At 36.6% G+C, this 26987-nt stretch overlaps 2 protein-coding genes across 4 annotated transcripts; one reads left to right on the top strand and one right to left on the bottom strand.

Annotated features, from left to right (window-relative positions):
* The first annotated feature begins 484 nt into the window (after positions 1-484).
* exosc8 (exosome component 8) lies at positions 485-5522 on the top strand. The gene is made up of 11 exons (XM_046861195.1): positions 485-577; positions 1560-1596; positions 1734-1797; positions 2483-2556; positions 2636-2681; positions 2762-2867; positions 3704-3749; positions 3832-3928; positions 4010-4130; positions 5080-5186; positions 5298-5522. Exons 1-11 carry the CDS (start codon positions 561-563, stop codon positions 5414-5416), a joined length of 834 nt encoding a protein of 277 aa, XP_046717151.1. The 5' UTR covers positions 485-560; the 3' UTR covers positions 5417-5522.
* On the bottom strand, positions 5432-26987 carry supt20 (SPT20 homolog, SAGA complex component). 3 transcript variants are annotated; one of them, XM_046861192.1, is made up of 24 exons: positions 26875-26987; positions 26290-26379; positions 26109-26144; positions 25839-25964; positions 25085-25211; positions 24856-24959; positions 24218-24334; positions 23864-23917; positions 23159-23298; positions 22424-22580; positions 22231-22287; positions 21956-22030; positions 21691-21860; positions 21539-21571; positions 19995-20112; positions 19393-19498; positions 11794-11940; positions 10835-11117; positions 10415-10548; positions 10249-10304; positions 9965-10081; positions 9125-9221; positions 8629-8717; positions 5432-6235 (listed from the first exon to the last, which is right to left on the bottom strand). In XM_046861192.1, exons 2-24 carry the CDS (start codon positions 26290-26292, stop codon positions 6089-6091), a joined length of 2493 nt encoding a protein of 830 aa, XP_046717148.1. In that variant the 5' UTR covers positions 26293-26379; positions 26875-26987; the 3' UTR covers positions 5432-6088. The 3 variants fall into 3 exon arrangements, with proteins under 3 accessions (XP_046717148.1, XP_046717149.1, XP_046717150.1); XM_046861193.1 differs by lacking the exon at positions 26875-26987 and adding an exon at positions 26632-26855; XM_046861194.1 differs by lacking the exon at positions 8629-8717.

The following is a 26987-nucleotide window of genomic DNA, read 5'->3' as shown; positions in this document are numbered from 1 at the left end:
ATATAAATCAATACCACAACAACTGATGACGCAAACACAAAATTCAAGCCACATTTACATTACAGTGACATTCTTTCTTTGCATATCCCAGCACTGTAAGAAAGCTGAGGTCGGAGTGCAGGTCAGCCATGAGCCATGCAGCATACATAGTTGGGCCCAAGAGTGGCATCTTGGCTATACTGGGCTTGAACCCACAACCTTCTATCAGTAACCCAGAGCATTAAAAACTGAGTTACCACTCTCCCATATATTTCTGGATATGAATTATTTTGACTTTTCTCTCCTTTATAACCAATTATTATTAACAGTAGCTGATTTATAGGTAATATAATATAGGCTGTGGATTTACAATTGTTGACCTTCAAATCGATGCATTAAGCAAAAACAGTTCCTCCTTAGTTGTTAACATATTGAAATCTATTAAATATGTTAACAATAGATTTATTATTTTAAGTTTAAGAGTGTTGCCCTTTTCAAGATGGCGGCGCGCGTGTCCGATTTACCCACAGTTCTCGTTGCTTAACGTCGATGTCTTGTGACACGTGGTATTTCTTTGCATCATGGCGGCTGGGTTCAAGTAAGTACAGTAGATGTACACGTTTTCTTTGCTTCGTATGGTCATTTTTATCGTTTTTGGACATTCGTGTGGTCGGATTGAGACAATTTAAGTGATCATAATGAAGCCAACTATTCAGCTGCCTAACTAATAACCATGTCCTTTGCGTACTGATGCGCTTCTACTCGGTCGGTAGTCAATATGGTTAATAGGTTTAGCCAGTTAGGCTTGGAGTTTTTATTTGATAAACAATGTAACTACGTTTAAACCGCTAAAAAATGCAATTAATTCACATCTTGGAGTCGAGCCGGGCCACTGAATCGTTGGAAAACATCTTTAATGGAACACGATATTGATATGTTTATATTGACATATTTTGCTGTTTGCAGTGTTTTATTGCTTTGTGGTGTTTGTTGCATTGTGTTATTGCTTTGTCATGTTGTATGTTGCAGTGTTTTATTGCTTTGTCATGTTGTATGTTGCAGTGTTTTATTGCTTTGTGGTGTTGAATGTTGCCGAGTCGGTTTTGAGATATAAAACAAATAAATAAAAAGAAACAGATGCACATATGCGATAGTCAGTAATCCACAAAACCTTTGGCCACACAGTGTAACCTTATTAAATGATGTAAATTAAACTGTTATGGATTTTATAAGCCACAATTACTATATATTGAACGAAAGTTATTACTTTAGCAGCATAATTAATTATGTTTGCATGCTATTTGGTTTATTAAAGATGCAGTGTGTAGTTGTGTTGATTTGATGTCATGTGGAACTCAAGAAACCGCCTGAATTCTTGAGAGGTGTTTTTTCCTGGTTGTTGTGCAGCAGTATTCCCACTGACTATAGGGAACTAAATCAACATGTCATTAAAAGACACTTTAACAAAAAAAATGTGATCAAAAAATTAAATAGAATATTGATATGCTGGTCATTTAGAGCAGATTTTGTTATTTATTTAAAAAGAACAAGCTAATCATCTGTCTGGCTTTGCTTTTTAGGACAGCAGAGCCACTGGAGTACCACAGAAGCTTTTTGGTAAGTCCCATAACTCTGGCCTTTGCATTGCCTGTTTAGTACTTTTGAATCATGCAGCAGAACATTTCTGATCATTCTATTGGAGGCTACAGTTTACTGGTATATAAAGTGCATATTTCCAATGCACCTCTGCACAGAAAGAAAGCTGTCGGCCAGATGGGAGAGACCTGGGAGAGTTCAGACCTACAACGCTTAATATTGGTATGCAGTAATGATGTTCTACATTTTCTCTCACTTATCTTTTTAGCAGTATTTGAGAAATAAAAATAGTTTATTTTTGTACATGTGCATCTTTTTTAAGACCTCACCTCTGTGTTTAGGCTTTACACCATGTTTCCTTTGCTCAGTGCTTAGAATTTCATATCAGCTAGGCTTTACAAAAAAAATCCAGAACATTACAGTGTGAAAAGAAACAATTTTTCCCAGGACCAAGGTGACAACATACATAAACAAGTAACAATACACAGAACTACATAAAACTAATTGGGGCATGGCATAAAGAGCATGTGTGTTAAAATATAAAATAAAAATCGATCCCCGGTCAGGGAACCAACCCCAGCCACTTTCAGTGCCGGTCCCAAGCCCGAATAAATGGGAAGGGTTGCTTTAGGAAGGGCATCCAGCGTAAAAACATGCCAAATCAAACATGCAGAGGATCCACTGTGGCGACCCCTAATGGGAGAAGCCGAAATAAAGTTCTTCAATGTCTGCTGTTCGAGTTGAAATAATTAATTGAAATAAAAAATTTTTCACTTTAAATCTGAAATAAAAGCATTTTCTGTTATAAAATCACAATTAAGTATCCAGTGAAAAACTAAAATGTTCTTTATTTCTTTGTGATTTGGACCACATTACAAATTTATAAGAAGTATCTTGTTTCTCTCAGGTTCTATAAGCACAGCAGATGGCTCAGCGTTGGTGAAGATTGGAAATACCACAGTCGTTTGTGGCATAAAAGCAGTAAGCAGCATTCTGTAGATAGAATTAGAGCAATAGTCGAAACCTATGACTAACGCCATATATTTTTTTTTTTACACAGGAACTGGCAATGCCCACTGTTGATGCTCCTGATAAGGGATATATTGGTAAGAGTGAGTGCATTGTTATTACATGCATTTTTTTTGTTTTGCTATGCTGAATACTTGATGTGCTGTTTGTGCTACAGTTCCAAACGTGGATCTGCCTCCCCTGTGCTCGTCCAGATTCCGGCCTGGTCCCCCTGGAGAACAGGCTCAGGCGGCCAGCCAGTTCCTAGCTGACATCATCGATGAGTGAGAAGAATAAGTTGCATTAGTAGAATGGTTTGAGCTTAAGTGTAAAATGGCAGACAAAATGAGCTAAACAGAAAGAAAAAAAAAAAAAAAAAAAAAACTGAACTAATAATAATAAGAGGCATCAATCTGGGTTTTTTCTGCACCATAGAGAGACAGTACTTTCCCCTTAACTAAAAAGAGGATAACAATTTAGGGCTTAATTCATAATAGATACATTTATTTTTTTAAACTTCCAAAGAAAGATTACAAGCCTACATACACAGAAAGGTATTTCCCATTGCTTCCTACTGCTGGCCTTGTTTATTAATGATGAAGCATATGGTAATGTTTATAACATGTATCAGCTTCAACTAGAGGCACCTTCACATGGCAGAACACAGGCATTGAAGTAGGTGGGATGATGGGATATGACTGGGAACACGGGGTGGAGCTAATAGGAAAAAATCCACTCTAAAGAAACACACATGGTAATCATAACAGCAACAGTAATGTTACAGTGGTATTTGTTATTATTAATTAAGCAATTATTCCACAAGCAATGACTGATTTGGCAACAGATAATTTGCATATCTTTAATTTATATGAATTTGATTGTACAGATGCTTAAAAAAAAAAGAGAGACCACATCTTTCTGACCTGAACCACATATCCGTTACCTAATTATATACCTAACCAATGTAATATTCCCTTGTATGTACTTATTAATAGTAAGTAAATGTTAATCCCCAAAACAGTTTGACGTAAGAATTATGACCGTGTATTTACAGTTTTTTTTCTTTGGCTTGTCTGTTTTTAACTTAAAAGAGATTTAATAAATGTTTTTCTCATTGCAGCTCTAACATTATAAAGAAAGAAGATTTGTGCATTGAGAAGTCAAAGGTAAGAAACAAATACCATAAAATGTACTTTATAAAAAAACCTGACTAATCAAACTGAAAGAAAACATGGCTTTTTATTGCAGTTGTGCTGGGTCCTGTACTGTGACATCATGTGTTTAGACTATGATGGAAATTTACTAGACGCCTGCATCATAACATTGCTGGCAGCATTAAAGAATGGTGAGCTGTTATTAAAATATTATACTTTCTTAAACTTAAACATTTGTTTATTGTAATTCTGATTTTGTTTTGGTTTTCTAGCACAACTTCCTACAGTCACAATTAACAAAGAGAAAGATTTACCTGAGGTTGATACGCAGCACAAGAGACATCTGCATATCAACAAGCACCCTGTTTCCTCATCATTCGCAGTATTTGATGAGTAAGTCTTCAGTGTATAGCAAAACAAATATATTCCCCATATACAACTTATCTTTAGCATTTAGATATAAATACCCTCTATACAGTTTAGTACTTTTATAAAGCACATTTTTAAACATTTTTTATTTGATGACCTTATCATCAAAAATAGTTTTTTCATAATTAAGTCAAAACCTGTTTAAATAATAAATCCCTCTACTACATTTGCAAAATATTAAAACTGTAGGACATTTAACATGACTTGGATGGATGTGTCAAATACCAGTTGTCAGACGTTGCTTAGCTGAATGTTACTGAATTGGCCAGAATTGCTTCTGGATCAGGCAGGAGTGTTTAAAAAAAAAATCAAAATAAAAACACCACCATTACACTTCATGCACAGTGATCTGAAAGTGATTTTCTCAAAGCTAGAGTGAAAAAAGGGACTTACCCACTGTTTTCGTTCACAATGTATTTAACTGTAGAATTGGCACTCTTTTTTTTTTTTTAAATCACTAGTATGTTCCACTTCCCAAGCACAATGTAGCAACTAGTGACTATATTAGGTCACCTAATCTGCTAGCACATACTGCTGATTTTAAGGATATCAGGTTTTTTACATTAGTATTTGACAGTAAACCATTTTGTACTTGCGCCTGTTTAAAAAAATAATAATAAAAACATTTAGTAAATGATTAAAGGGAAGAAACAACAGTAGTTGATGTTTAGGATCCAGAACTATGGCAGTTATTGAGTGCAAAGGATTTGCATCATAGTATTAAATTATATATATAGTTTGTACAACAATTTTTTAGCTTGTGCATGAAGGGACTAATTACTAAATGATTAATGCAATATAACATTTTCTGTCCAAATACTAATGGAACATAAGTACTGGGTAGGAAAGACAGCGAGGGGTAAATAAGAGGGACAATGATTATTTCATTTAAATGTGCTTTTTCTCCATGTAGTGAAGTGATAATAGTGGACCCAACAACTGAAGAGGAAAGTCTGGCTACAGCATTAATAACTGCAGTCACAGATGAGGATGATCAGCTCTGCGCCTTCCATAAACCAGGTTCAATTTCTGCAGTATTTTAATGCCAAGTTTCAACAATTTGTTCACCGATTTTGAATACATTTCAAAATATTAAGTTTACACTTAGGCTGTGTCTTAATTTATTTTTAGGGGGAAGTTCATTATCAGCAGAGAAGCTGCATGACTGCATTAGTCGTGCTGTGACCCGAAATAGAGAGATCAACAAACTAATCGACAAAGTCACCAAGAGCATAAAGTCATCAAAATAGTTGCAAGGAGCCAGGTTTCTTATTTAAAAGTTGTATTTTTTTCCACTGTCAATATATATTCATTTTTTATAACAATAAAACTGCTGACAAAGACCATTTACAAAAATTTTGCCTCAGTGTTCAGAAATGTCTTTCACACCCTGATCCTGAATTTCCACCCATAAGAATATACAGAAACTGCAGCTTCATTACAACAAAATGCCATTTATAATGTGCTGTAGAAAAAAACGCACACAATTGCATTTTGGGAGAACAAGGCCATCACTCCATTGCCCAGCTGCAGAAAAGACTCTTTCACAAAATTAGTTGACCAGCAGGAGTTTTTCAGGCACATCTCTATGATTCTCTGCACAATGGGACAAAAGGATCCCATAGAAATTGATGATGGCAAGAAGAGAAATTAGAGCATGCCATGAGGAATTCCCAAAAAAGGTTCATTTCATATATTTCTTTTAAAAATTATCTTCAATAAGTCTTAAGCTCTAAAAATCCTTGTTCAAAAATAGGTTGGATAAGTGGATCTTTTACATCCTTAGATACAAACGCAATGGGTACCCCGTCAAAAAAAAAAAAAAAAAAAGGTTGTCACAGTCAGGGTGTAAGGGAGAAAAGCTGACCAAGCACAGTGTGTTCCTCATTATGTGCATGTCCTGGTGTGGGCAAGGTCAGTGGTCATGATTTGGGGAGGGGTTGGGGCATGCTGCGCTTCCTCTTACTTCTTGGTTGGTTGCCGGAATGTTGCCGTGGCAGCGTTGCTTGAGGCCCCGCCCCTGCTGCCATAGCCATTTGCTGCTGCATTTGGTGTTGCAAGAATTGCAACTGCACATAAAAAACAAACAAACAAACAAACAAAAACATACTGAGTTTTTGAGTATGACACTAGTCTTCCCTCACAGATGGCCATTTCTAATAAACATGTTACAGTTGGATGAATAGTGAACATGAATAAGGCTGTTATAAATATAACATTATAAACTTTATTATTGTAACTGTAAATTTTAATGTTAACTAAATCTGAACATTCATATCCATGCCAGCTGAATGATCAGAAAGCAGAGCAGTCTTTTTTTTTTTTATACAGGTACTGTGAGAGAAGACGTCAGATAACATTGCTGCATTTACAGAAAACAAAAGACAAATGACTGAACTAGCAGAAGCTTGAAGAAGCAGAGAATGGGATGAAGCAGAGGGTTAGGGCTAAAGGAGTGTGGGTGCAGGCAGGTTATTTGGGAACAGGAGCAGATTAGCAGCACCAGTACATTTCAACGTTAAAAGCAGCAGCAGGCCTGCCAACCCTGAATGAAAAATTTGTTATTTATGAAGGACAGGTTTAACTAGACAGCTGATTAGATAATACCAATTCACAAGAAACTATTTAAGTTTGCATTTTTTAACTTGAATTTAATTTATTATTTTTATTAGAACGTTATACTTCTCACTTAAATGATCAGCATGATATGTCAATTATGATGCTATAATAATAGACTTTGAGTATAGCAATCACACTCAAGAAAGCAGATAGTGTGTGTGTGTGTGTGTGTGTGTCTAACCCTAATTCTAGATTTTCTTAACATCATCTTGGTTTCTTCCGACTACTGAATCCATGGTCTACTTACAAAGCTTAGTATCTCACTTGTTAAATGCACTGACCAGGAGAGGGAAGAAATTCCAAAACACTACATGTATCTTGGAACATTGAATGAAAATCAACAGAGAATATGGACCACCACCCAAGACACCACATCGTTCCAAAATGTATAAAAGGACAAGAACAGGAGGCTGCAAGAGACCTTACGCAACATTAAAGGAGCTGCAACAATATCTGTATTGGATAGGAGAGATTGTAGTCATATGTAGAGTATAATCTCATACCACATATCCACGAGCGGGTAAGGGGGTTAAATGGACCCTCCTCCTAACGAAAAGGTCCTAGGGCAAATACATCACCCCAAACCCTGTGGCAAAATGTTCTGGAGAGACTAATTTTCAAAATACAGCTTTGGTCCGCAAAGATAAATCTGGTGGCAGCATCATGCATTTGGACTGCTTTAGTTCAGCCAGAACTAGTGCTTTTATCAAAATAGGGGGAGTTATGAATAGCTACAGATATTGTACTGCAAAATCTTCAGGTGTTTGCTAGAAAGTTGAAAATGAAGAGGAATTTTACCTTTCAGCAAGACAATGAAGCAAAGCACACACCCAAGTGAAAGGACGGGCTTACACAAAAAAAACAGTGCATTTGGATGACCTAGCTAAAGATCATCCAACTAAAAATCTGTAAGGCAAACAGCACCCAAAAGTAATCAACGTCTGACATCTGCCCAGACATCTTGAGAGAAACAGTGTATTCAGAAACTACACAGCAATAATTTCAGATTCATTTCATCTGACATTTTATTAGTTGGAAAAAAAGGCTGCTTTTTTTAAATGATGTGCAAAATGCAGAGCTCCTATGCATAATGAGTACTTATTGGCAGGTCTGCAGCAAAAAAATTTATTTAGGCATTTGTGTGCAGATATAAAGTTTATAATGCTTAAATAGTGAAACACTAAAATTGTTTGTTTTTTTTGTGTTGCATTAGGAAGTCAGCATCTTTAACTACAAACCTTTTGGCTTTTAACAGTTAGCTTTGAGAAAGCTCAATAATGAGTTGACTCAAAATAATAATTGCTTTGTAATACTGATAATAATAGCAATCAAATAAAAACCTTTCTGTAAATTAATTGCTACTTGAATGCATTAATTTTAAAAATCAGTTACACATAAGTGCATAAATATGCCTAGTCAAGCGTAAAACAAAATTGAACTTGGCAAGAAAATCAATTTTCACATTGTATCTGTAAAAACAGAAAACCAAGTGAGCATATATGGAGATGTTAGAGGTGTCTTTGTGAATCACAGTAGCAGATGCTGCAAGCTGTCCAGCATAATGTATTCCAAACTGTGGAAACATAGACATCTTGCATATAAGACTTGTGCCCTTTTTAGGCAAGACTGTAGATTATTGCATAAGCTAAAATAATAATAATAAGAAGAAGCTATTAATTAAACATGGGTTTATTTACTCAATTTAGTTGTTTTGTTCAACATAGATGTAAGTTAACCAGTTACTGATTATTTGTATTTAAAAAAAGTGCCACTTGAAAGTCTAAAACTGGCAGTCTGATATTAAGATGTCTATGGGTGGATAATGTCAAAGTTGCTGTATTACTTGAATCTGTGGCTGGTGCTGCTGCTGGAGCCTCGGGGACGGCAGGCTGGACCCAGAGCCCTCCAGACCACAACCCAGCTGGGACAGAACTACCATGCCAGGAAGAGGAGAAGGAGGGGAAAGAGAAGAAAAACAGGAAAAAGTAGAGGAAAAGGATAAAGGAGGAGGAATGAAGAAAAGAGGAGAAAGGAAACAACAGAAAACAAAAAGGTAGAATGTAGCAGAGAAAAGGGGGAATTGGCATTCTCCTTATGTAAATTATTCACTGGACCGAAAAAAATTAAGCTAAGAAACAATTGCATTTATTTGATCCCAATTGATCATTGGAATATGATACAAATTATCAGCATATTATTAGTGCATCTACTGTCTGAGTTAGTGCCGGTTAGAAAAATCTTTCAATGCAAATATGTCAGTTACAGAGACCATTAAGGACGGAGAAAAGAAAACGCTAGATCTAGGTGTAAATGGATGCAAATTTTGTATGTATACACACCTGTCTGTGAAGGCATGAATCCCCCCACCCCAGTGAGGTTGATGACAGCGGTCTGTTGTGCTGCAAGGCCCTGCTCAGCTGTCAGTCCCTGTTCAGTCTGTTCAAAGAGGATTTTACAGTGCTGAACTGTTACCCATACAAACCTTTGTACACTTATTTAATGGGTCCCTATTTTCATTATAATAATGCAACTGGAACACAAGATCAACATTTGTTCAATATGTTTAGATGTGGCCCAAATATTTCTATATTTTTGGTATATCGGCACATATGGACTTGAAATATCGAATCTTTTGTCTCACTCAATTTTTTCTCAAACCCAAAGGCCAAAAACAAAAAAATAGCCATGCTGTTCCAATACCTGTGCAATATATGGCCACACCCAACCATCACAAGCAAAGGTACTTTTTGAACATTCCAAAATGTATTAAGTCCCCATTTGCTGGTTTAATAACCTCCACTATTTTCACAAAGCTTTCTACTAGAGTTTAAAACTAGGCTATGCCTAATCAGCCACAACAGCATCGGGTCAGGCCTGGTAAAAGGAGGCTTGGGGCACAGTCAGCATTTTAGTTAATTTTGTTCAATTTAGTTTAGGACACTCATCTTCCACTTCAACATTGTTAAACCATGTATTCATGACACTCACAATGTGCACACTATCAACCTGGAGCCGTCATTGACCTCAAGAAAAGGGTAATTTGTGGAAGACCCAAATATAAAGAGGTCTGTTATGGTACTTATTAAAACACATTTACAAACATCCTCTAAATGAATATGCTTACAGGCTCAGCTTAACGCTCCTGCAGATGTTTTAGGTTAGACCTAGATTAGACTCACCGAATCATTCTGCTGCTGGGGACTGGAAGTAGCAGACTGACTGCTCTGCTGTTGGGGAGAGAACTGAGAGATCTGTTGTTGCTGTAAAGGGTTGAAAATCAATGGTGTTGCAGGGATCTGAGCCAGAGAGAAGAGATGGAAGAAGAGCATCACATGAACCCAAAGCCATTTTTCATGCTACAATTATTTTATTAATTGTATAGTTGTCTTTGAAATGTTTTCCAAGAGTGGAATAAATGGAAATTAAACAAAACAGGTTCTGATTTTGCCCCCAACAGCCTTACCTGAAGAAGATTGAGCGGCCTCAAGCTTTGGGTATTGTTCAATCCAAATGGTGCACCTGCAGAACATGAGCACAAATCAAAAACTTTGAACATAGCCTGTACATCAAGAAAAGCACAAATAAGTCATATGTTTAACACAAATTAGGAAAATTGGAGAAATGGATACCTGCAGAAGCTGCAGGCTGCATGGCAGGAAGTGCACTGGGCATCAGGCCTCCTGGAGGCAAAATTCCACTCAGGTTTATTCCAGGACTACAACCCAGCATGGAGTTAGAGCCAGTCATTAGAGCCTGAGGACTGCTGTCTCACACACAGGTAGATGAGCATACACACACAAATTAAAAATATGTGATCATATAATGTATAGATAATGTAATGCTTATAGATAAATGAATCATTTAGTAAATGTAAATGGATATTCTGCACCACAAAAAAGTGAGTGTTCCTTTCAATATAGTCCTGTTGTTGTTGCCAAAATGAAATGACTATGATAGGTAATATGAGGAAAACATTTTTTCCCACTTTTAATAAAGCAAAAAAAAAGTAATGAAAACTGATTGTTAAAGTAATAGGGCAAAGGTCATACCAGACAGAGCCAACCACATTGATAAAGTTGAGGCCAGCAGGGTTGGTCATGACTTGCGAGGAAGTGGTGCCTGTGCTGATGGAGGTGGGCAGTGGTATAGTCATGACAGGCAGCGCCATTTGTTGCTGGGAAAAGGGGGCAAGCAGTGTCTGCTGCTGAGGCATAGTTGGGTCCTGGGGGGTGGGTGTCACTGAGGGTGTGGTACCCTGAATGTCCACTGGGTGAGGTGTAGAGCATGGGGTGTTGGTTGGGGTGGGTGTAGATGGCTTGGGTGTTCCAGATCCTAAAAATGGATTAGGAATAATCAAATTAAGGCATATTTGTAAAGCCCACTCCAAAAGCATTCGGATGTGACTGCCACTACTTTTGTAGTGAACAAGAACTCTCAGGCACATCTTCCACTGTTTTTCAACACTCGAGAAGTGGGTAGATTCAAACAAAATGTGTAATGTTTTAGGTAGTTAAACACATCTGGAAGCAAATTGTTTAGTTTACATTTAATTTACACTTAACATGCATGAAAACTGTTTGAAGGCATGTTAGAGATTACAGTATCTCAATTCACAAGAAATCATTTAAACTCATATATGCTGAGAAGGTGCTCAGTGATATAAAATCAGTAAGCTGAACTGCTGCCAATATATTTTGCTGGTCTTCTAAACTGTAAGGACTAGATCATTAATATACATATACTATATGTACATATACATATTTATACATTAACCCTCTGGTGCAGAATAACAACAACAACAAAAAAAGAAAATCACATCTGAGGTAACGCTATGATCAATGTGACGTTTTAGCATGTTTTATACTCATGCTACATAGGTCGGTATTTGCCTATTCTGGCTTTAGCTAAGTGATTTACTTTCTGGACTGACGTAGCACACTAAAGCTTAAGTTACAGCATATGAATAAGATAGTTACGAGTAATAAGTGTATATGGAACATAGACTCACTTTGCATGGGAGACAGCGCAGCGGGGGAGAGCAGGCCCACCTGGCTCAGCTCGATGGAGTGCTTACGCGACAAAGATTGGCTCTTGTTTGGAGGAGGGGTTGGACACTTCAAATGGCCACTGGGTGCTTGTGTACTGTAAGGATTACCTACAAAAAATGTGTGAATGAGAAAACAGCACATTCATCAATGATGCTTGGAACAATTTTTTTTGCAATGCCATGGTTTACTTGTAGGCAGTAGAACCATGACACCATTTTCATGACCCCATCGTAACTTGAAAATATCTGAGACATGGCCTAGCCTAACTCTTAAAGAATGTTGATCAGTATGTGGTAGTACACTAATTTGTTAACTACATAAATTACTGTACTTTTATTAATTAAACAGAAGTTTACAGTATCATAATGTATAAACTTAAAGTATATATGTATGTGGCAGCGGGCATGTGGCGGAGCCGGACACACTCCATTTCAACGTCCGGAGAAGCCGATAAAAAGGAGAGAGAGAGAGGGATGAGCTAAAATTAGGATTTGAAACACCTTCTTCCTGCTTCTCCCATTAGGGGTCGCCACAGTGGATCATCCGTCTCCATACCCCCCTGTCCTCTACATCTGCCTCTTTCAAAACAACTACCTGCATGTCTTCCCTCACCACATCCATAAACCTCCTGCTTGGTCTTACTCTTGAACAGTTGAACTCTGACAACCCCTTTTAAAGCGTAAGGCCTGTCACAAGGTCGTGTAGATCCTGGCAGCATCCCAATATATCATATTGCCTGCCAAGCAAAACTTATAAAATATTTAGAATTTTGTAGCATTAATAAAGTCATCGCAAGATCGAAATAACGCAAGTCGAACCATCGTAACTCGGGGACTACCTGTAAATCTCTTTTTACAGAAAAATCCACAATATCAGCAATTACATATTTTTTTCATCTGTTTACATGGAACATCTACTATACAAGTTCCTGTATTACTACAGACCTGAAAATGTATCGAGTGCATAAATATAAACCTGTGATTTAGTAGAGCTGCAATTATAAAAATCAATCAACACGTCATGATCAATTAAAATAAAGAATCTAAAAGTGCTGGTGTACAAGACCTATTAAAACATATGCAAAGCTTCAAATCTTCTATCTTCATTAAAAACAGTCTTGTTAAATAAACATATGTAGAACATAAAATAATTAAACCTGTTAATCCTGCACAGTCTTTGGAGTGTTTGAACAAATTTAAATAAAAAGTTTAAATATTAGGTCAACAGCATCATCATATTTTTTCCCCCCATTGTACATGATTTCCTTAATTTCATTGATTTAGGATTTTACAATAAGAATGTTTAAACCTCAAAGATGTGTTAGGGCCGACTATAAGTTGGCAGTTGCTTAGATCCGATTTACCTGTATGTTTTTCTTCCATTTACAGTGAAATTCTTCTTCTTTTTTTTTTTTACAATCGAAATTTTTCGATGACCTGAATATATGGTACTTTGGAATCTGTCAAAAGTGTGAAAACACCTAGAATTCTTTTTTACTTTTGAGACATATGCATGTTCCTTTGGTATATAAGCAACAAACCAGGTAGAAGGCAAAAACACACAAGATACTCCATGCAATTCTGTCTAGATGGCAGCTAAAAGCAACATTACCATACAAAAAGACAATGACCTGAAGACACATGAAAAGTAGGGCTGCATGATTCTTGCTAAAATGTGAGTCACAATTTTTCTCCATGGGAATTGAGATCACGATTCTCTCACACGATTCTCATGTTTTCAACCAAAACATTTATTGCACTCAAGTAAAAACAGTGCTACACAGGATTTTCAGTTATAATAAAAGTAGTAGTAATTTGCATTTTGCAGTTCTTTCTCGACTGCATGCGACACTGAGTATATAGACCTGGCAACGCAACGGATGAAAAATAGTTGCGAGAGGGCAGACAGTAGCGCTTGTCTAAAGTCTTTATCATTGCCTTAAATACCTCGTTTTCAACAATGTTTATAGGAGCCATGTCTTTAGCTAGGTGATAAGCGATGGCGTTTGTTATGTCTTTGTGCCGCTGGAAACTTGAGGGGTATGGGGATGCACCGTAATGTCTGAGTTATTGAAGTTTGTGTGGTCTGGCGGCTGGTATTTTTGGTGTGGCTCCTTGTCTTTCATGGCTAACTCGTACTGTATTTTGTGGTGACGTCTGAGGTGGTTGTAGAGATTGGTGGTGTTACCTTGCGGGGCTGCCACAATGCCAAAGCACTGCTTACAGATTACGACTCGTTGCGCATCATCGTCAGGTTTAAACCCGAAAAAATTCCACACGGTGCAATGTGCTCCTTTTTTCGTTACCAATGTTGCTGCATCGTCGCCACCAGGAATTTCCGAACCGGCGCTCATTTTTTCCTCTCTTTTGAATGAAACCAATGTTACCGCTCTAAATCCACCAAGTTATGTTACCGCTCTAAATCCACCAATGTATTCGGGTCTGCCGCTTTGATACACATCACGTGAGTGACAGCAGAACGCCGCAAATAAGTACGAGGGAGGAGAGAAACGATCGGGTCTGATTGGTGAATAAATAGGGTTTGGTTTTACACAGTGTGAGTAAGTTTGACTGATATAGCATCTTAGATTGTTGTAAGTAAATACGTGAACACGTGAATGCAGCATCTGAATACAGGGAAATACTATATATGCACGTGAATCGCCGTCATTTAAAAAGAAGATCGAATGTGTGTATGAATCGAGATCGTGATTCATTTTTCGATTAATCGTGCAGCCCTAATGAAAAGCATAAGTAAAAGCTCAGTTATTGCTATTTAGAGAGCAAATAGTTGGCTGGAATGTTATCGATCATAGAATGGCATGCCCAGTCATTGCACCTAAATCCTATTGAACTGCTCTGGGATAAATTTTATTTAAGCCCAGAAAGAACTATCCTACTGGCGAAGAACACCTTTGGCAAGTTTTACAACGCTGTTATTCATGATAAGGGACGATTTAGAGAAAGTTAATAAAGTTAATAAACATCGTAGGTGCATGTCCACTGTGAGAGACATAATCTAAAAAAAAAAAAATAATCCAGAAATCACAATATATTATTTTTAAACTATTTATTTGTATGATACAGCTGCAAATAAGTATTTGAACACCTGTCTATCAGCTAGAATTCTGAGCCTTAAGACCTGTTAGTCTGCCTTTAAAATGTCCACCTCCACTACATTTATTATCCTAAATTAGATGCACCTGTTTGAGGTCGTTAGCTGCATAAAGACACCTGTCCACCCCATACAATCAGTAAGAAACCAACTACTAACATGGCCAAGACCAAAGAGCTGTCCAAAGACACTAGAGACAAAATTGTACACATCCACAAGGCTGGAAAGGGCTACGGGGAAATTGCCAAGCAGCTTGGTGAAAAAAGGTCCACTGTTGGAGCAATCATTAGAAAATTGAAGAAGCTAAACATGACTGTCAATCTCCCTCGGACTGGGGCTCCATGCAAGATCTCACCTCGTTGGGTCTTAATGATCCTAAGGAAGGTGAGAAATCAGCCCAGAACTACACAAGAGGAGCTGGTGAAAAGAGCTGGGACCACCATTTCCAAGGTTACTGTTGGTAATACACTAAGACGTCATGGTTTGAAATCATGCATGGCACGGAAGGTTCCCCTGCTTAAACCAGCACATGTCCAGGCACGTCTTAAGTTTGCCAATGACCATTTGGATGATCCAGAGGAGTCATGGGAGAAAGTCATGTGGTCAGATGAGACCAAAATAGAACTTTTGGGTCATAATTCCACTAAACGTGTTTGGAGGAAGAAGAATGATGAGTACCATCCCAAGAACAGCATCCCTACTGTGAAACATGGGAGTGGTAGCATCATGCTTTGCGGGTGTTTTTCTGCGCATAGGACAGGGCGACTGCACTGTATTAAGGAGAGGATGACCGGGGCCATGTATTGCGAGATTTTGGGGAACAACCTCCTTCCCTCAGTTAGAGCATTGAAGATGGGTCGAGGCTGGGTCTTCCAACATGACAATGAAGCACACAGCCAGGATAACCAAGGAGTGGCTCTGTAAGAAGCATATCAAGGTTCTGGCATGGCCTAGCCAGTCTCCAGACCTAAACCCAATAGAGAATCTTTGGAGGGAGCTTAAACTTTGTGTTTCTCAGTGACAGGCCAGAAACCTGACTGATCTAGAAAAGATCTGTGTGGAGGAGTGGGCTAAAATCCCTCCTGCAGTGTGTGCAAACCTGGTGAAAAACTACAGGAAACGTTTGACCTCTGTAATTGCAAACAAAGGCTACTGTACCAAATATTAACATTGACTTTCTCAGATGTTCAAATACTTATTTGCAGCTGTATCATACAAATAAATAGTTAAAAAATCATATATTTTTTTTTTAGATTATGTCTCTCACAGTGGATATGTACCTACAATGACAATTTCAGACCCCTCCATTATTTTCTAAGTGGGAGAACTTGCAAAATAGCAGGGTGTTCAAATACTTATTTTCCTCACTATATATATATATATATATATATATATATATATATATATATATATATATATATACACATATATACAGTATTGTTCAAAATAATAGCAGTACAATGTGACAAACCAGAATAATCCAGGTTTTTAGTATTTTTTTTTATTGTTACGTGGCAAACAAGTTACCAGTTGGTGCAGTAGATTCTCAGAAAACAAACAAGACCCAGCATTCATGATATGCACGCTCTTAAGGCTGTGCGATTGGGCAATTAGTTAAAAGGGGTGTGTTAAAAAAAAATAGCATTGTATGCCGTTGACTACAAACTCAAAACTATTTTGTACAAACATTTTTGTTTCTAGGATTTAGCAATCCTGTGAATCACTAAACTAATATTTAGTTGTATGACCACAGTTTTTTAAAACTGCTTCACATCTGTGTGGCATGGAGTCAACCAACTTGTGGCACCTCTCAGCTGTTATTCCATTACATGATTCTTTAACAACATTCCACAATTAATTTACATTTCTTGGTTTTGCTTCAGAAACAGCATTTTTGATATCACCCCACAAGTTCTCGATTGGATTAAGGTCCGGGGATTGGGCTGGCTACTCCATAACATTAATTTTGTTGGTTTGGAACCAAGACTTTGCTCATTTACTAGTGTGTTTGGGGTCATTGTCTTGTTGAAACAACCATTTCAAGGGCATGTCCTCCTCAGCATAAGGCAACATGACCTCTTCAAGTATTTTGACATATGCAAACTGATCCATGATCCCTGGTATGCGATAAATAGGCCCAACACCATAGTAGGAGAAACATGCCCATATCATGATGCTTGCACCACCATGCTTCACTGTCTTCACTATGTACTGTGGCTTGAATTCAGAGTTTGGGGGTCGTCTCACAAACTGTCTGTGGCCCTTGGACCCAAAAAGAACAATTTTACTCTCATCAGTCCACAAAATGTTCCTCCATTTCTCTTTAGGCCAGTTGATGTGTTCTTTGGCAAATTGTAACCTCTTCTGCACATGCCTTTTTTTTTTTTTTTAACAGAGGGACATTGCGGGGGATTCTTGAAAATAGATTAGCTTCACACAGACGTCTTCTAACTGTCACAGTACTTACAGGTAACTCCAGACTGTCTTTGATCATCCTGGAGCTGATCATTGGCTGAGCCTTTGCCATTCTGGTTATTCTTCAATCCATTTTGATGGTTGTCTTCCGTTTTCTTCCACGTCTCTCTGGTTTTGCTCTCCATTTAGAAGGCATTGGAGATCATTTTAGCTGAACAGCCTATAATTTTTTGCACCTCTTTATAGGTTTTCTCCTCTCCAATCAACTTTTTAATCAAAGTACGCTGTTCTTCTGAACAATGTCTTGAACAACCCATTTTCCTCAGGCTTTCAAATGCATGTTCAACAAGTGCTGGCTTCATCCTTATATAGGGGCCACCTGATTCACACCTGTTTTTTCACAAAATTGATGACCTCAGTGATTGAATGCCACACTGCTATTTTTTTGAACACACCCCTTTCAACTAATTGCCCAATTGCACAGCCTTACGAGCATGCATATCATGAATACTTGGTCTTGTTTGTTTTCTGAGAATCTGGATTATTCTGGTTAGTCACATTGTACTGCTATTATTTTGAACAATACTGTATATATATATATATATATATATATATATATATATATATATATATATACACACACACACACACACACACACACACACACACACACACACACACACACATATGGTCAAAGTTACTCTTTATACCATGGGTGTCAAACTCAGGCCCGCGATGTAATTATATTTGGCCCGCGAGATCATATCGAATGTGTATTAGAGCTGGCCCGCCAGTATATAGTGCATACACCGCTAATAATACAAATCCCAGAATGCTTTGTAAGTGCGTTGGCGCGTCAGTCGAGACCGCTGAAAAACCCTGCGTAATCAGCGCTGAATTTACCCGGAGATTTACCGACTTTGAAGCCCAGAAATGCAGATTTGAACTGCTTAGTAATCCATTAGTGGTTGACGAGGAAAGCGCACTAACCAACCTCCAAATGGAGCTGATGGAACTCCAGTGTAGAGACACACTCAAGTCAAAGTACGACTCTGTGTGCTGCACAGTTTCCATGTTTCCTCCCCGACACACTGCTACAACTCCGTGCCAAAGCTGCTCAAACACTCTATATGTTCAGCAGCACATATGTGTGTGTGTAACTGTTCTCTTTAATGAAAATAAACAAAACACCACTCAGGAGTCTCACTGATGAACACCTTCACTTAATCCTGAGGATTTCCTCAGCTCAGAGCCTAAACCCCAGACATTGATGCCAGGTATCTGGCTTGAACCAATGTGCATCAGAGTAAATCAGAGTGTAGCAAACTGAGGTTGAATGAATGTTGTCTTTATGCACTTTTTGTACTCCAGGGCACGGACTGTTAAAAAATTACATTAAGTCAAAAAACCATTAAGTCAATTATTATTATTTTTGGTTTTTTGTTGTTGGCCTGTGAAAAAAGTTTTACATTAAAAAGGAATTTGAAAGGCTACAGATAGAGAGAGACAAAATAAGAAACAAATACCACTGATGTGTGTTTTATTTCAAATAATTAATTTCTCATGTGTTCATAATAATAAACGTTGGTTGTTCCAGATTCAATGTTTATGCAAAACTAAAGTTTGTTTCCATATAAAAGGGTTCAACATTACACATCTGGAGAGAAGGGAAAACATGCACAATTGCAGTCAATATTTCAATAAATATTGAGTTTGGCCCGTGATTTCGTCCCAGTTTTTAATTTTGGCCCACTGTGAATATGAGTTTGACATCCCTGCTTTATACCATTATATTATCTACATTGTTGCATATAAATAAAATGAGTATGCGGTTTAAATTTAAAGTTGGTAAAATCAGAGTTATTATGCATGTCGTTTTCTTAGAGATAACATGAAGTGCAGCTTAAGCTTTTGATTCTTAACAAATTAAAAGTCTACACATTAAAAACACAATGGGCTCTTACATTCCACACAATTATCTTCAAACACCAATGGATTTATGGAAATGCCCTTCATAAATGGCTGCTTACCTGAGGAGCTGCTGGAAGAACCAGATGGCAGTTTAATCGGGGGAGGTTTGTGCTTAACTCCCTTTCCCAACACTGAGGACTGGACCAATGCTGAGAAACCATCCACCTTAAAGAACACACGCAAACTCACCACACATTTTACAAAAATCCAATCCTATTTCATCTATTGTGAAGTGCAAATATTGTGTAACGTATTGGGACTTACAACTTTTCCAAGTCATAACATGCATTCTAAACAACTAAACAGCTGTCACTATTATTTTAATAAATCAATTAGCTGACCATTAGATGCTTTGATTAACAATTGAATAGTGAATGAAATCAATCTATATTCTGACCTTTTGATGAAAAAAATGTCCCAATTGCTGTATTTATAAACATGTCTATACATTTTTAACAATGAATGGCTTTCGTGCACTTTACATTTAGTCACAAAGCTGAATGTTTTCCTCATAGTTTGTTATCAAAATTATTTTTCTGTACATTATCATCAACTGCTAGAGCATCATTTACAGAATATTTGATAACATTTTCACTTAGGATTATAAGCAATTGCATCAGAACTAAGAAATAGCTCAAAAGCTGTTGTTTCAATGTCTCACCTCTGTCTCCCTTGTTGGAGAGAGTTGGCCTTGGGCTCCCACATTGTTGGAGCTGTGCAAAATCTTCACCTCACACTTTAAATCCGTCTCGTAAACATCCTTGTACTGAGACAAAAACCTGATGAACAGAAATGTTTTTTAGCACTAGTACTCGTATAAAACTCGCACACAATAAGTACATACAGATGAACAACTGGTATTAGTAGTAGAGATATATCAGCATTGCAAGTAATTAAATTGTAGATATAGTAGTGTTATATGAAAACAACTGCCCCAACTATAATTACAAGCATGTACGTTTTTTTTTTACATGTTTGTTCTGAGTAATTGACTCATTTAGTGAAAACAGCATGTTCAAAATAATAGCAGTATGGAGCTTTATTTAGAGAATAAATTCATTTTGCAGAAAAAAAAACAGATGTCTTTATTTGTGCTTTATTAAGGAAGACGAGAAACAAATGTTTTACATATTGTTATAAAATATATATTTTTTACAGAATTGCTAAGTAAAATTTGCAGATTGTTCGGAGGAACAATTTATTTTAACATTTAATTTGTAATTTTAACATTAAAAATGTTAATGTCATTAAAAGTTCTAAAGAAAAACCCACAGGAGAAAAATTCACAGGATCTGTGGAATGCAGTCTGCTCATTATAGGCTGTAATAAAATTTTTTAGTTGAGGTTTATCAGAAACTGACTCGATCGACTAAATGCATCATGGATGCACAGAATTTGATCAAAAACAACAGTTATGCTATATTTAATACACTAAATATTAGTTTAGTAATTAAATTATAAAATCTACAGTTTATGTGCTGTAGAGAAAAATGTTGACACTGCTGTTTTTTTTAACAGATTAATATTAATTTTCCTCGCTTCCTATGAAACAATATTACAGTCTTTATAGAATTTTTGTGTAATGTATTTAAAAATTGGAAATATAGACTATTAAAATATTTGCCCTTTATTAAATTTTATAACATACTGCAATTTATTTTAAACTGTATGACAAGCAAGTAAAAATATGACTTTTCATTTGCCATAGACATGAGCGAAAACAATTCAACAAGGCACTTATTCACAAAACACAATACAATAAAATAACATGATCTAGACCAGTGATTCCCAACCTTTTTTGCGCCACGGACCGGTCTAATGTCAGTCAATACATTCATGGATAAATACAACAAAATAAAATGATATAACCGGCATAAAAAACTGTATTTTCTAAAAATAATAATAAACGTGAATCCACTGTGTTGTTTTTTTATTATTAAGAAGGTAGCGGATAGAGGTAAGACATGTGACCGAGGCAAGCATTTTGACATGCATCAAGAGCGAGTCATAGACGGATGTGGCAGAGAGAATCTGGTAATTTTCTAAAATAAAACATCGTTCAGAATCAGATAATAAATAAAATGCAAATAATGTAAGTTATGTATTCTTTTTGTGAGGCCCGTTACCAACTGACCCACCAATTGGCCCGGGGGTTAGGGACCACTGATCTAGACAATAAAATGCAGATGCAGCTGCTCTACTTACCGATCAGCATCTACCTTCGAACCAAGAAGGAATCTGGTAAAAAGGAAAGAAAAAAGAACATAAAACACGAGCAGAGAAATATCCTAAACAGTAAATCAGCAAATTATCCATTTTATTTGCTTTTTTAATATTCTAAACTCTAAAACGCTTACGGTGGGTGAATAAGGTGCACGTCAGAAACGTCCTCCTCCATTTTTGGGTCATTGCTGCTGTAGATTTTTCCGTATACCAGTGGGTCACCCATAGACTGAAAGATGGTGACCTTTGTCCTCTGAGGTTGGCCACCCACTTCACACTCAAAAATGTAGTCATCGTTCTTGTCCTACACAAAGAAAAATATGATCATTTAACATCTATTATGTTATCTTACCAGTATAGTGCAAAAATAATCAAAACCTTTAGGAAGAAAATATTTGCCTGTGCAGGCCAAACTTGTGGTGGCTGAGAATCCTCCAGTTTGATTGACTTCTCCACTACTGCATATTTCTCCACCTACAGAAAAAACAAGAAGCCAAAGCTCTATTCAGATTCATTAGTCAAAAGAGTCAGAACTACAATTGAAAACAACTATTTTAAAAGAAAGATAATTAAAATATATATATAAAAAAACCCCATAAACATAATTACTCTTGAACACAAACTAATATAACATGAGAGGGGAAAAAAAGCTGTGTAAATGTATAAAAACTTACATCAATCTCAGCTGGAGTAGTCAGCTGGCAGCCAGTTTGTTTCCACATGTCTACACACTGTAGGAGCACATTATTTTATTTTTTTCATTTTATATATTTTTTTTTACCCTTTTTTGCCAAATTAAGTCGCAATTTTTACAAAGAACGTAAGAATATCACTAATATGTATATTGATAGAGATTAGCAGACGCACATTTCCAGCCTTGGAGATCTTAAGATCTACAGCTGGCGGTGGTTTCCTTTCTTTTCTTTTGTGCAGGTAGTCTAGCAGGCGAAGTTGTGGAGGTGTAGGGAGGTTGGCCAGCTCCTGCTGTCGATTCAGCGCTGCACGTGAGTATCTCTTAAAATACCTGCGGCACAAAATGATAGCAACACTAGCAACTACTAAACTGAGATGTTAAATACAGGAGTTAAACAATACTGAAGTAGCATTCAAACACATTAAATGAAAAAAGACAGTGGTGGCTGAGTTCAAGCATTGCCCATGGATCATTAAAAACAGTAACACTGTTACTAACTCTTAAATGTATAAACCGGTAGAAATAACTTTTGACATCTGTACAAAGATCTGGGTAAGAAGGTAAAACTGTTTCTGCTACAGTAGTGTGTATACTGCAGATTAAATCTGGTTTAAATAGCTCTTGCAATTTATAGCCCTGTGTGTACAATATAAGACTGCATTCAATTATTAACCACATTCAGGAAAATAGATTTCAGGTAAATAGTTCTGATTTCTGAAAAGTGAAGGGGTCGGAATACTTTCCGATAGGACTGTATTACATAGGCCAAGATAATACACAGAAGCACTGCTAATGTAAATGCAAAAGTAAATCTTCCTAATGTATTAAGGAGATAATAAATCATCCGTGACTAACACACACACGCGCACACACAATATTAGCACATTTAGAATAAAAGCACAAGTCACCGTTTCATAGAGCGTGTGTTCATCTTCTGTTTATTGTATAGTAGCCGGTTGGCAGTGCAGGTGACAGTGATTGAAGGGTCCAGGCACAGAGGCTCTGCTGTGGCCAGGATCAACTGGCTTTCCAGCTGCAGTTTATCATCCTAGAAACACACATCAAAGCACTCTGAGATCAATGGTAATACAATGGTATTACACCTTCCTGTAAATCCATAACTGCAGCATAAAAGTCTTTATCGAGATCGCAGGGCACCAGTAAAATATGTAATAAACTGAAATCATTGGCTTATTAACATATTGCTTTACTATTTATAAATGAGGTCACCACAATGTTATTTCACATCATATTAATGGATTACGCTAGAAGATTAAAATAGATATACTCTTATTATATGTCTCTCTCCCTATGTATTCTAAATATAAGAGCATCTGATACTTGAACATCAGTCTTAAGCACTGTAGTCAGAGATTACTTGATTTATTAATTTATATACATTTATTATCTCCAATAGAGTGATCATAATCATGTGACAAGAAAATGAAACACAGAGAAAGAATAGCAGTATTATGTTATAAATATATAATTATATTTTTTATATTATATTTTTGTATATTCAATATATATCATATGTTTTATTATATTTGTTTATTTATATATGTTTTAATTCTCTTATTCTAGTAATAAGAGTCATTTTATTTGCTTTTTACCTGCGTCCACTTGTGGTGATCACTCGTCATAGCATGGACATCACAGATCAGGGTCTGATAAGTAAAGTAAAGTAAAGTAGTAAAGGGTCTGATAAGTAAAGTAAAGTAAAGTAGTAAAGGGTCTGATAAGTAAAGTAAAGAAAAAGTCTGCATTGAAAACAAAGTCACCATAGCTTCAAACTTAAAATTATACAGTCGGCGGTTATAACGCAGAAACACTACATTTCTCACAAAGAATTTTCAGATCACAAATACAACATAAGAATATAACAAAAGGTCCTATGTAGATACAAGCACTGTTTTATCTTATGCACATGTTCACACCGTCAGCTGTCATTTTAACATGATGCTTACCTGCATAGTGGGTCTCAGCAGTACATGGCGGCTCTGATAAGACGGCATCTTGGTGTTCCCTGACTGTCTGTAATCTCGAACCTCTGTGATCACACATCCACAGTGAAATATGTTGACCTGAAAAACATTTTTTTAAATACAATAATCTTGAACTTTTACTGTAATCAGAAACATGAATGATCACCGCACTGGGTGTCAGAATGGCTCTCATGAAACACTGCTTAGATGCAAAACATGGCAGGTTCATTAGAACAGGCAGCGACAGGTGGAGGGATTAAAAAAATGACAAGCATGTGCAACAGCATCAAGGTCATTTGTGCAGTCAAATATATGCAAAATAAAAATTAGTGGACTTCAAAACTTTGTCTACAAAACAATTATATTTGCAATTACATTTGTTGAAAAAGTCAATAGGGAGTTTTTTCTTTCTCTTGTTATTAATCAAATTAAGTAAAAAATGCTGTGCCTGTTATATCAAACTTCTCCTGCTTGTACAAATGAGTGAAAATCTGCTTGTATGCAAGTGGCCACCAAGTATTATAATAATTATAAAGTATTTTATAAAATATAACAATAATAAAAGTATAAATAATAACGATAATAATAATAAGAACAATAACAGTATTGCTGCATCTTACTTGTGATTTTTCTAAAAGGTCCACAAGAATAGGTGGCAACTCCTCAGCATCCAGGTAGTCCAGTAACTCTGCTTCTTCATACGGAAGCCGAATGGTCTCTGAATCTGATGTAAAAAAAGAAATAAAATAAAATAAAGTCTGTATCTACAGTGAATATAAAGTAACCTCCCATACACTTTAGAAATCTGTTATATTATGAGCAAATATAAAATACTATAAAAATGCCAACCAGATCCATTTTTGCCTCTGAGCATAAGTGAGTATCCTTCATTTCCAGGGTACAGATTGACTACCAGGCATGACAGCGACTCCTGTGAGACCAGCTTCTCAAGTAGATTCACATTTCTTCTAAGATTCTGTAGAATAACAATTGCCATTAATATCGTAGTGGCATAGCTGGTAGTAGAGATGTTATTGGATGTCATTTTTTTTTGCATGATAAAGTTAATCTTTTAGAGTAATAAATTGGTGCACATAATGGTTAAGTAATTGGTTGCATATTAAAATCTAGTTTGATTCACATATATTTCTGATTTTGCTACATTGTCTCTATTAAATGTGTCAGTAAATAAGATTGTGGCTCTGAGATTTTGCTGGCATACAAATATGAATATACAAGACATCATGTTGACAAGACATCATGTTGCATTTAATGTTTTTTAAAAGGTTAGAATAAATAGAATAAAAAATGTGTGTTTGCCGTAACCACCAATGGTTCAAACCAACATAACATTCAAAACAGAAGATTTTGCTTAAAATATTTTGGTTCAGCTTGTGAACTTTATAAGAAAATAATTGTTTTGGCTGCTATACCATAAGTGATAATAAGAGCATGGACATGCCACAAAATTAAATGTAACTGTTATAAATCTTTTATAATAAAAGAAACTACTTAACTGCTATATTAAAAGCAATGATTTGAAGTACTATGCCAACAGACAATTTCAGTGAACTTCAATATTAATAATAAATGCAAATATTACCTTTAGCTCTGGCTCTTTTTCACACTCCTCCATGTACAATTCATAAAGTTTCTGATACAAGGATTTTCTCCCACTGGAAGACACCCTCCTTCTAGCTGGTCGCTGACGAGCACTTTCAACAATGTTCTGCCCAAATACGTAAAATTACTTTTAAACGCCTTCATTCCACTCACTTCATTAATAAGAAATACAAAAAACAACAAATCGTGTGCCTCTGTAAAATTTACATTACAAATCATATCATTAGACAAGTATTAGAACTCATCATACCTCAGCCCGATCCAATGCATATTCTAGGTCTTGTTGCTGCAAAGGAGATCAAACTTTCAGTGCAGTCAGACGTATGACTGCTCTCACAGCAACTTGCAAGCAAATGTTCCACAAAAATGTAAAGGGTTGGGTTTCAGCTGAGAAAGATATGAAGGCTAATTAATTAGGAAATAAAACTTACCATTGTGATCCACCACCAGTTTGTGTGTGACAGGAGGCGATGCTGTCCTTACCCCAAAACTGGCACGTCCACTGACAGTCCATTCAAACCCTAAACACACACAAAAAAAAGGCATTTTCATCTTTATAAACGTGCTCACCCGAAGGATTTCCTATTTTAATCCGTGTTTCCATAACCCATGCACATCCACAGCAACATAAATAAAAAGCAAAGAAGAAGTTAAAACAAACTGGTGGTTCCTTTAGATTAGCTACACAGCTAACTCATCACATAAGAATCTAAAATTTTGCACGCAGAAAGGCAGAACATAACTCTTTGCTAATGGCATACAGTCAAAAACACCTGAATTGTTGAGAGTCCATTTCGTAACATAGGAATTATATCAGAATGCGTCTATACGCTAACTCATCTGCTCGCTCCCAGGTTAGCTAGAAGTGCTAACTCGCTAAATGAGCACGGTGAGCGCTCTGCTAACTGATCCGTTAGCTTGGCTTCAAAAAAAAGCTGCAAAAGTTAACAGAGCACTGCAAGCGGGAGGATTGATGCTAAAAGTCTAGATCATGGCAAAAAAAAAAAAAGACTTGCCAAACGACGCGCATCTTCACAGCTCGAAAATGCAAAGCAATGAACAAAAATATTCCTCCAGTGCCTTCAATGTAAAAAACTCATAGCAGCCATTTTCTTCCAGTGTAACAACA

Source organism: Silurus meridionalis, chromosome 11 (assembly GCF_014805685.1).
Source record: "Silurus meridionalis isolate SWU-2019-XX chromosome 11, ASM1480568v1, whole genome shotgun sequence".
Classification (NCBI taxonomy): Eukaryota; Metazoa; Chordata; class Actinopteri; order Siluriformes; family Siluridae; genus Silurus; species Silurus meridionalis.
Note: the sequence above shows the minus strand (reverse complement) of the source record. Positions and strands in the feature narration are given on the sequence as shown.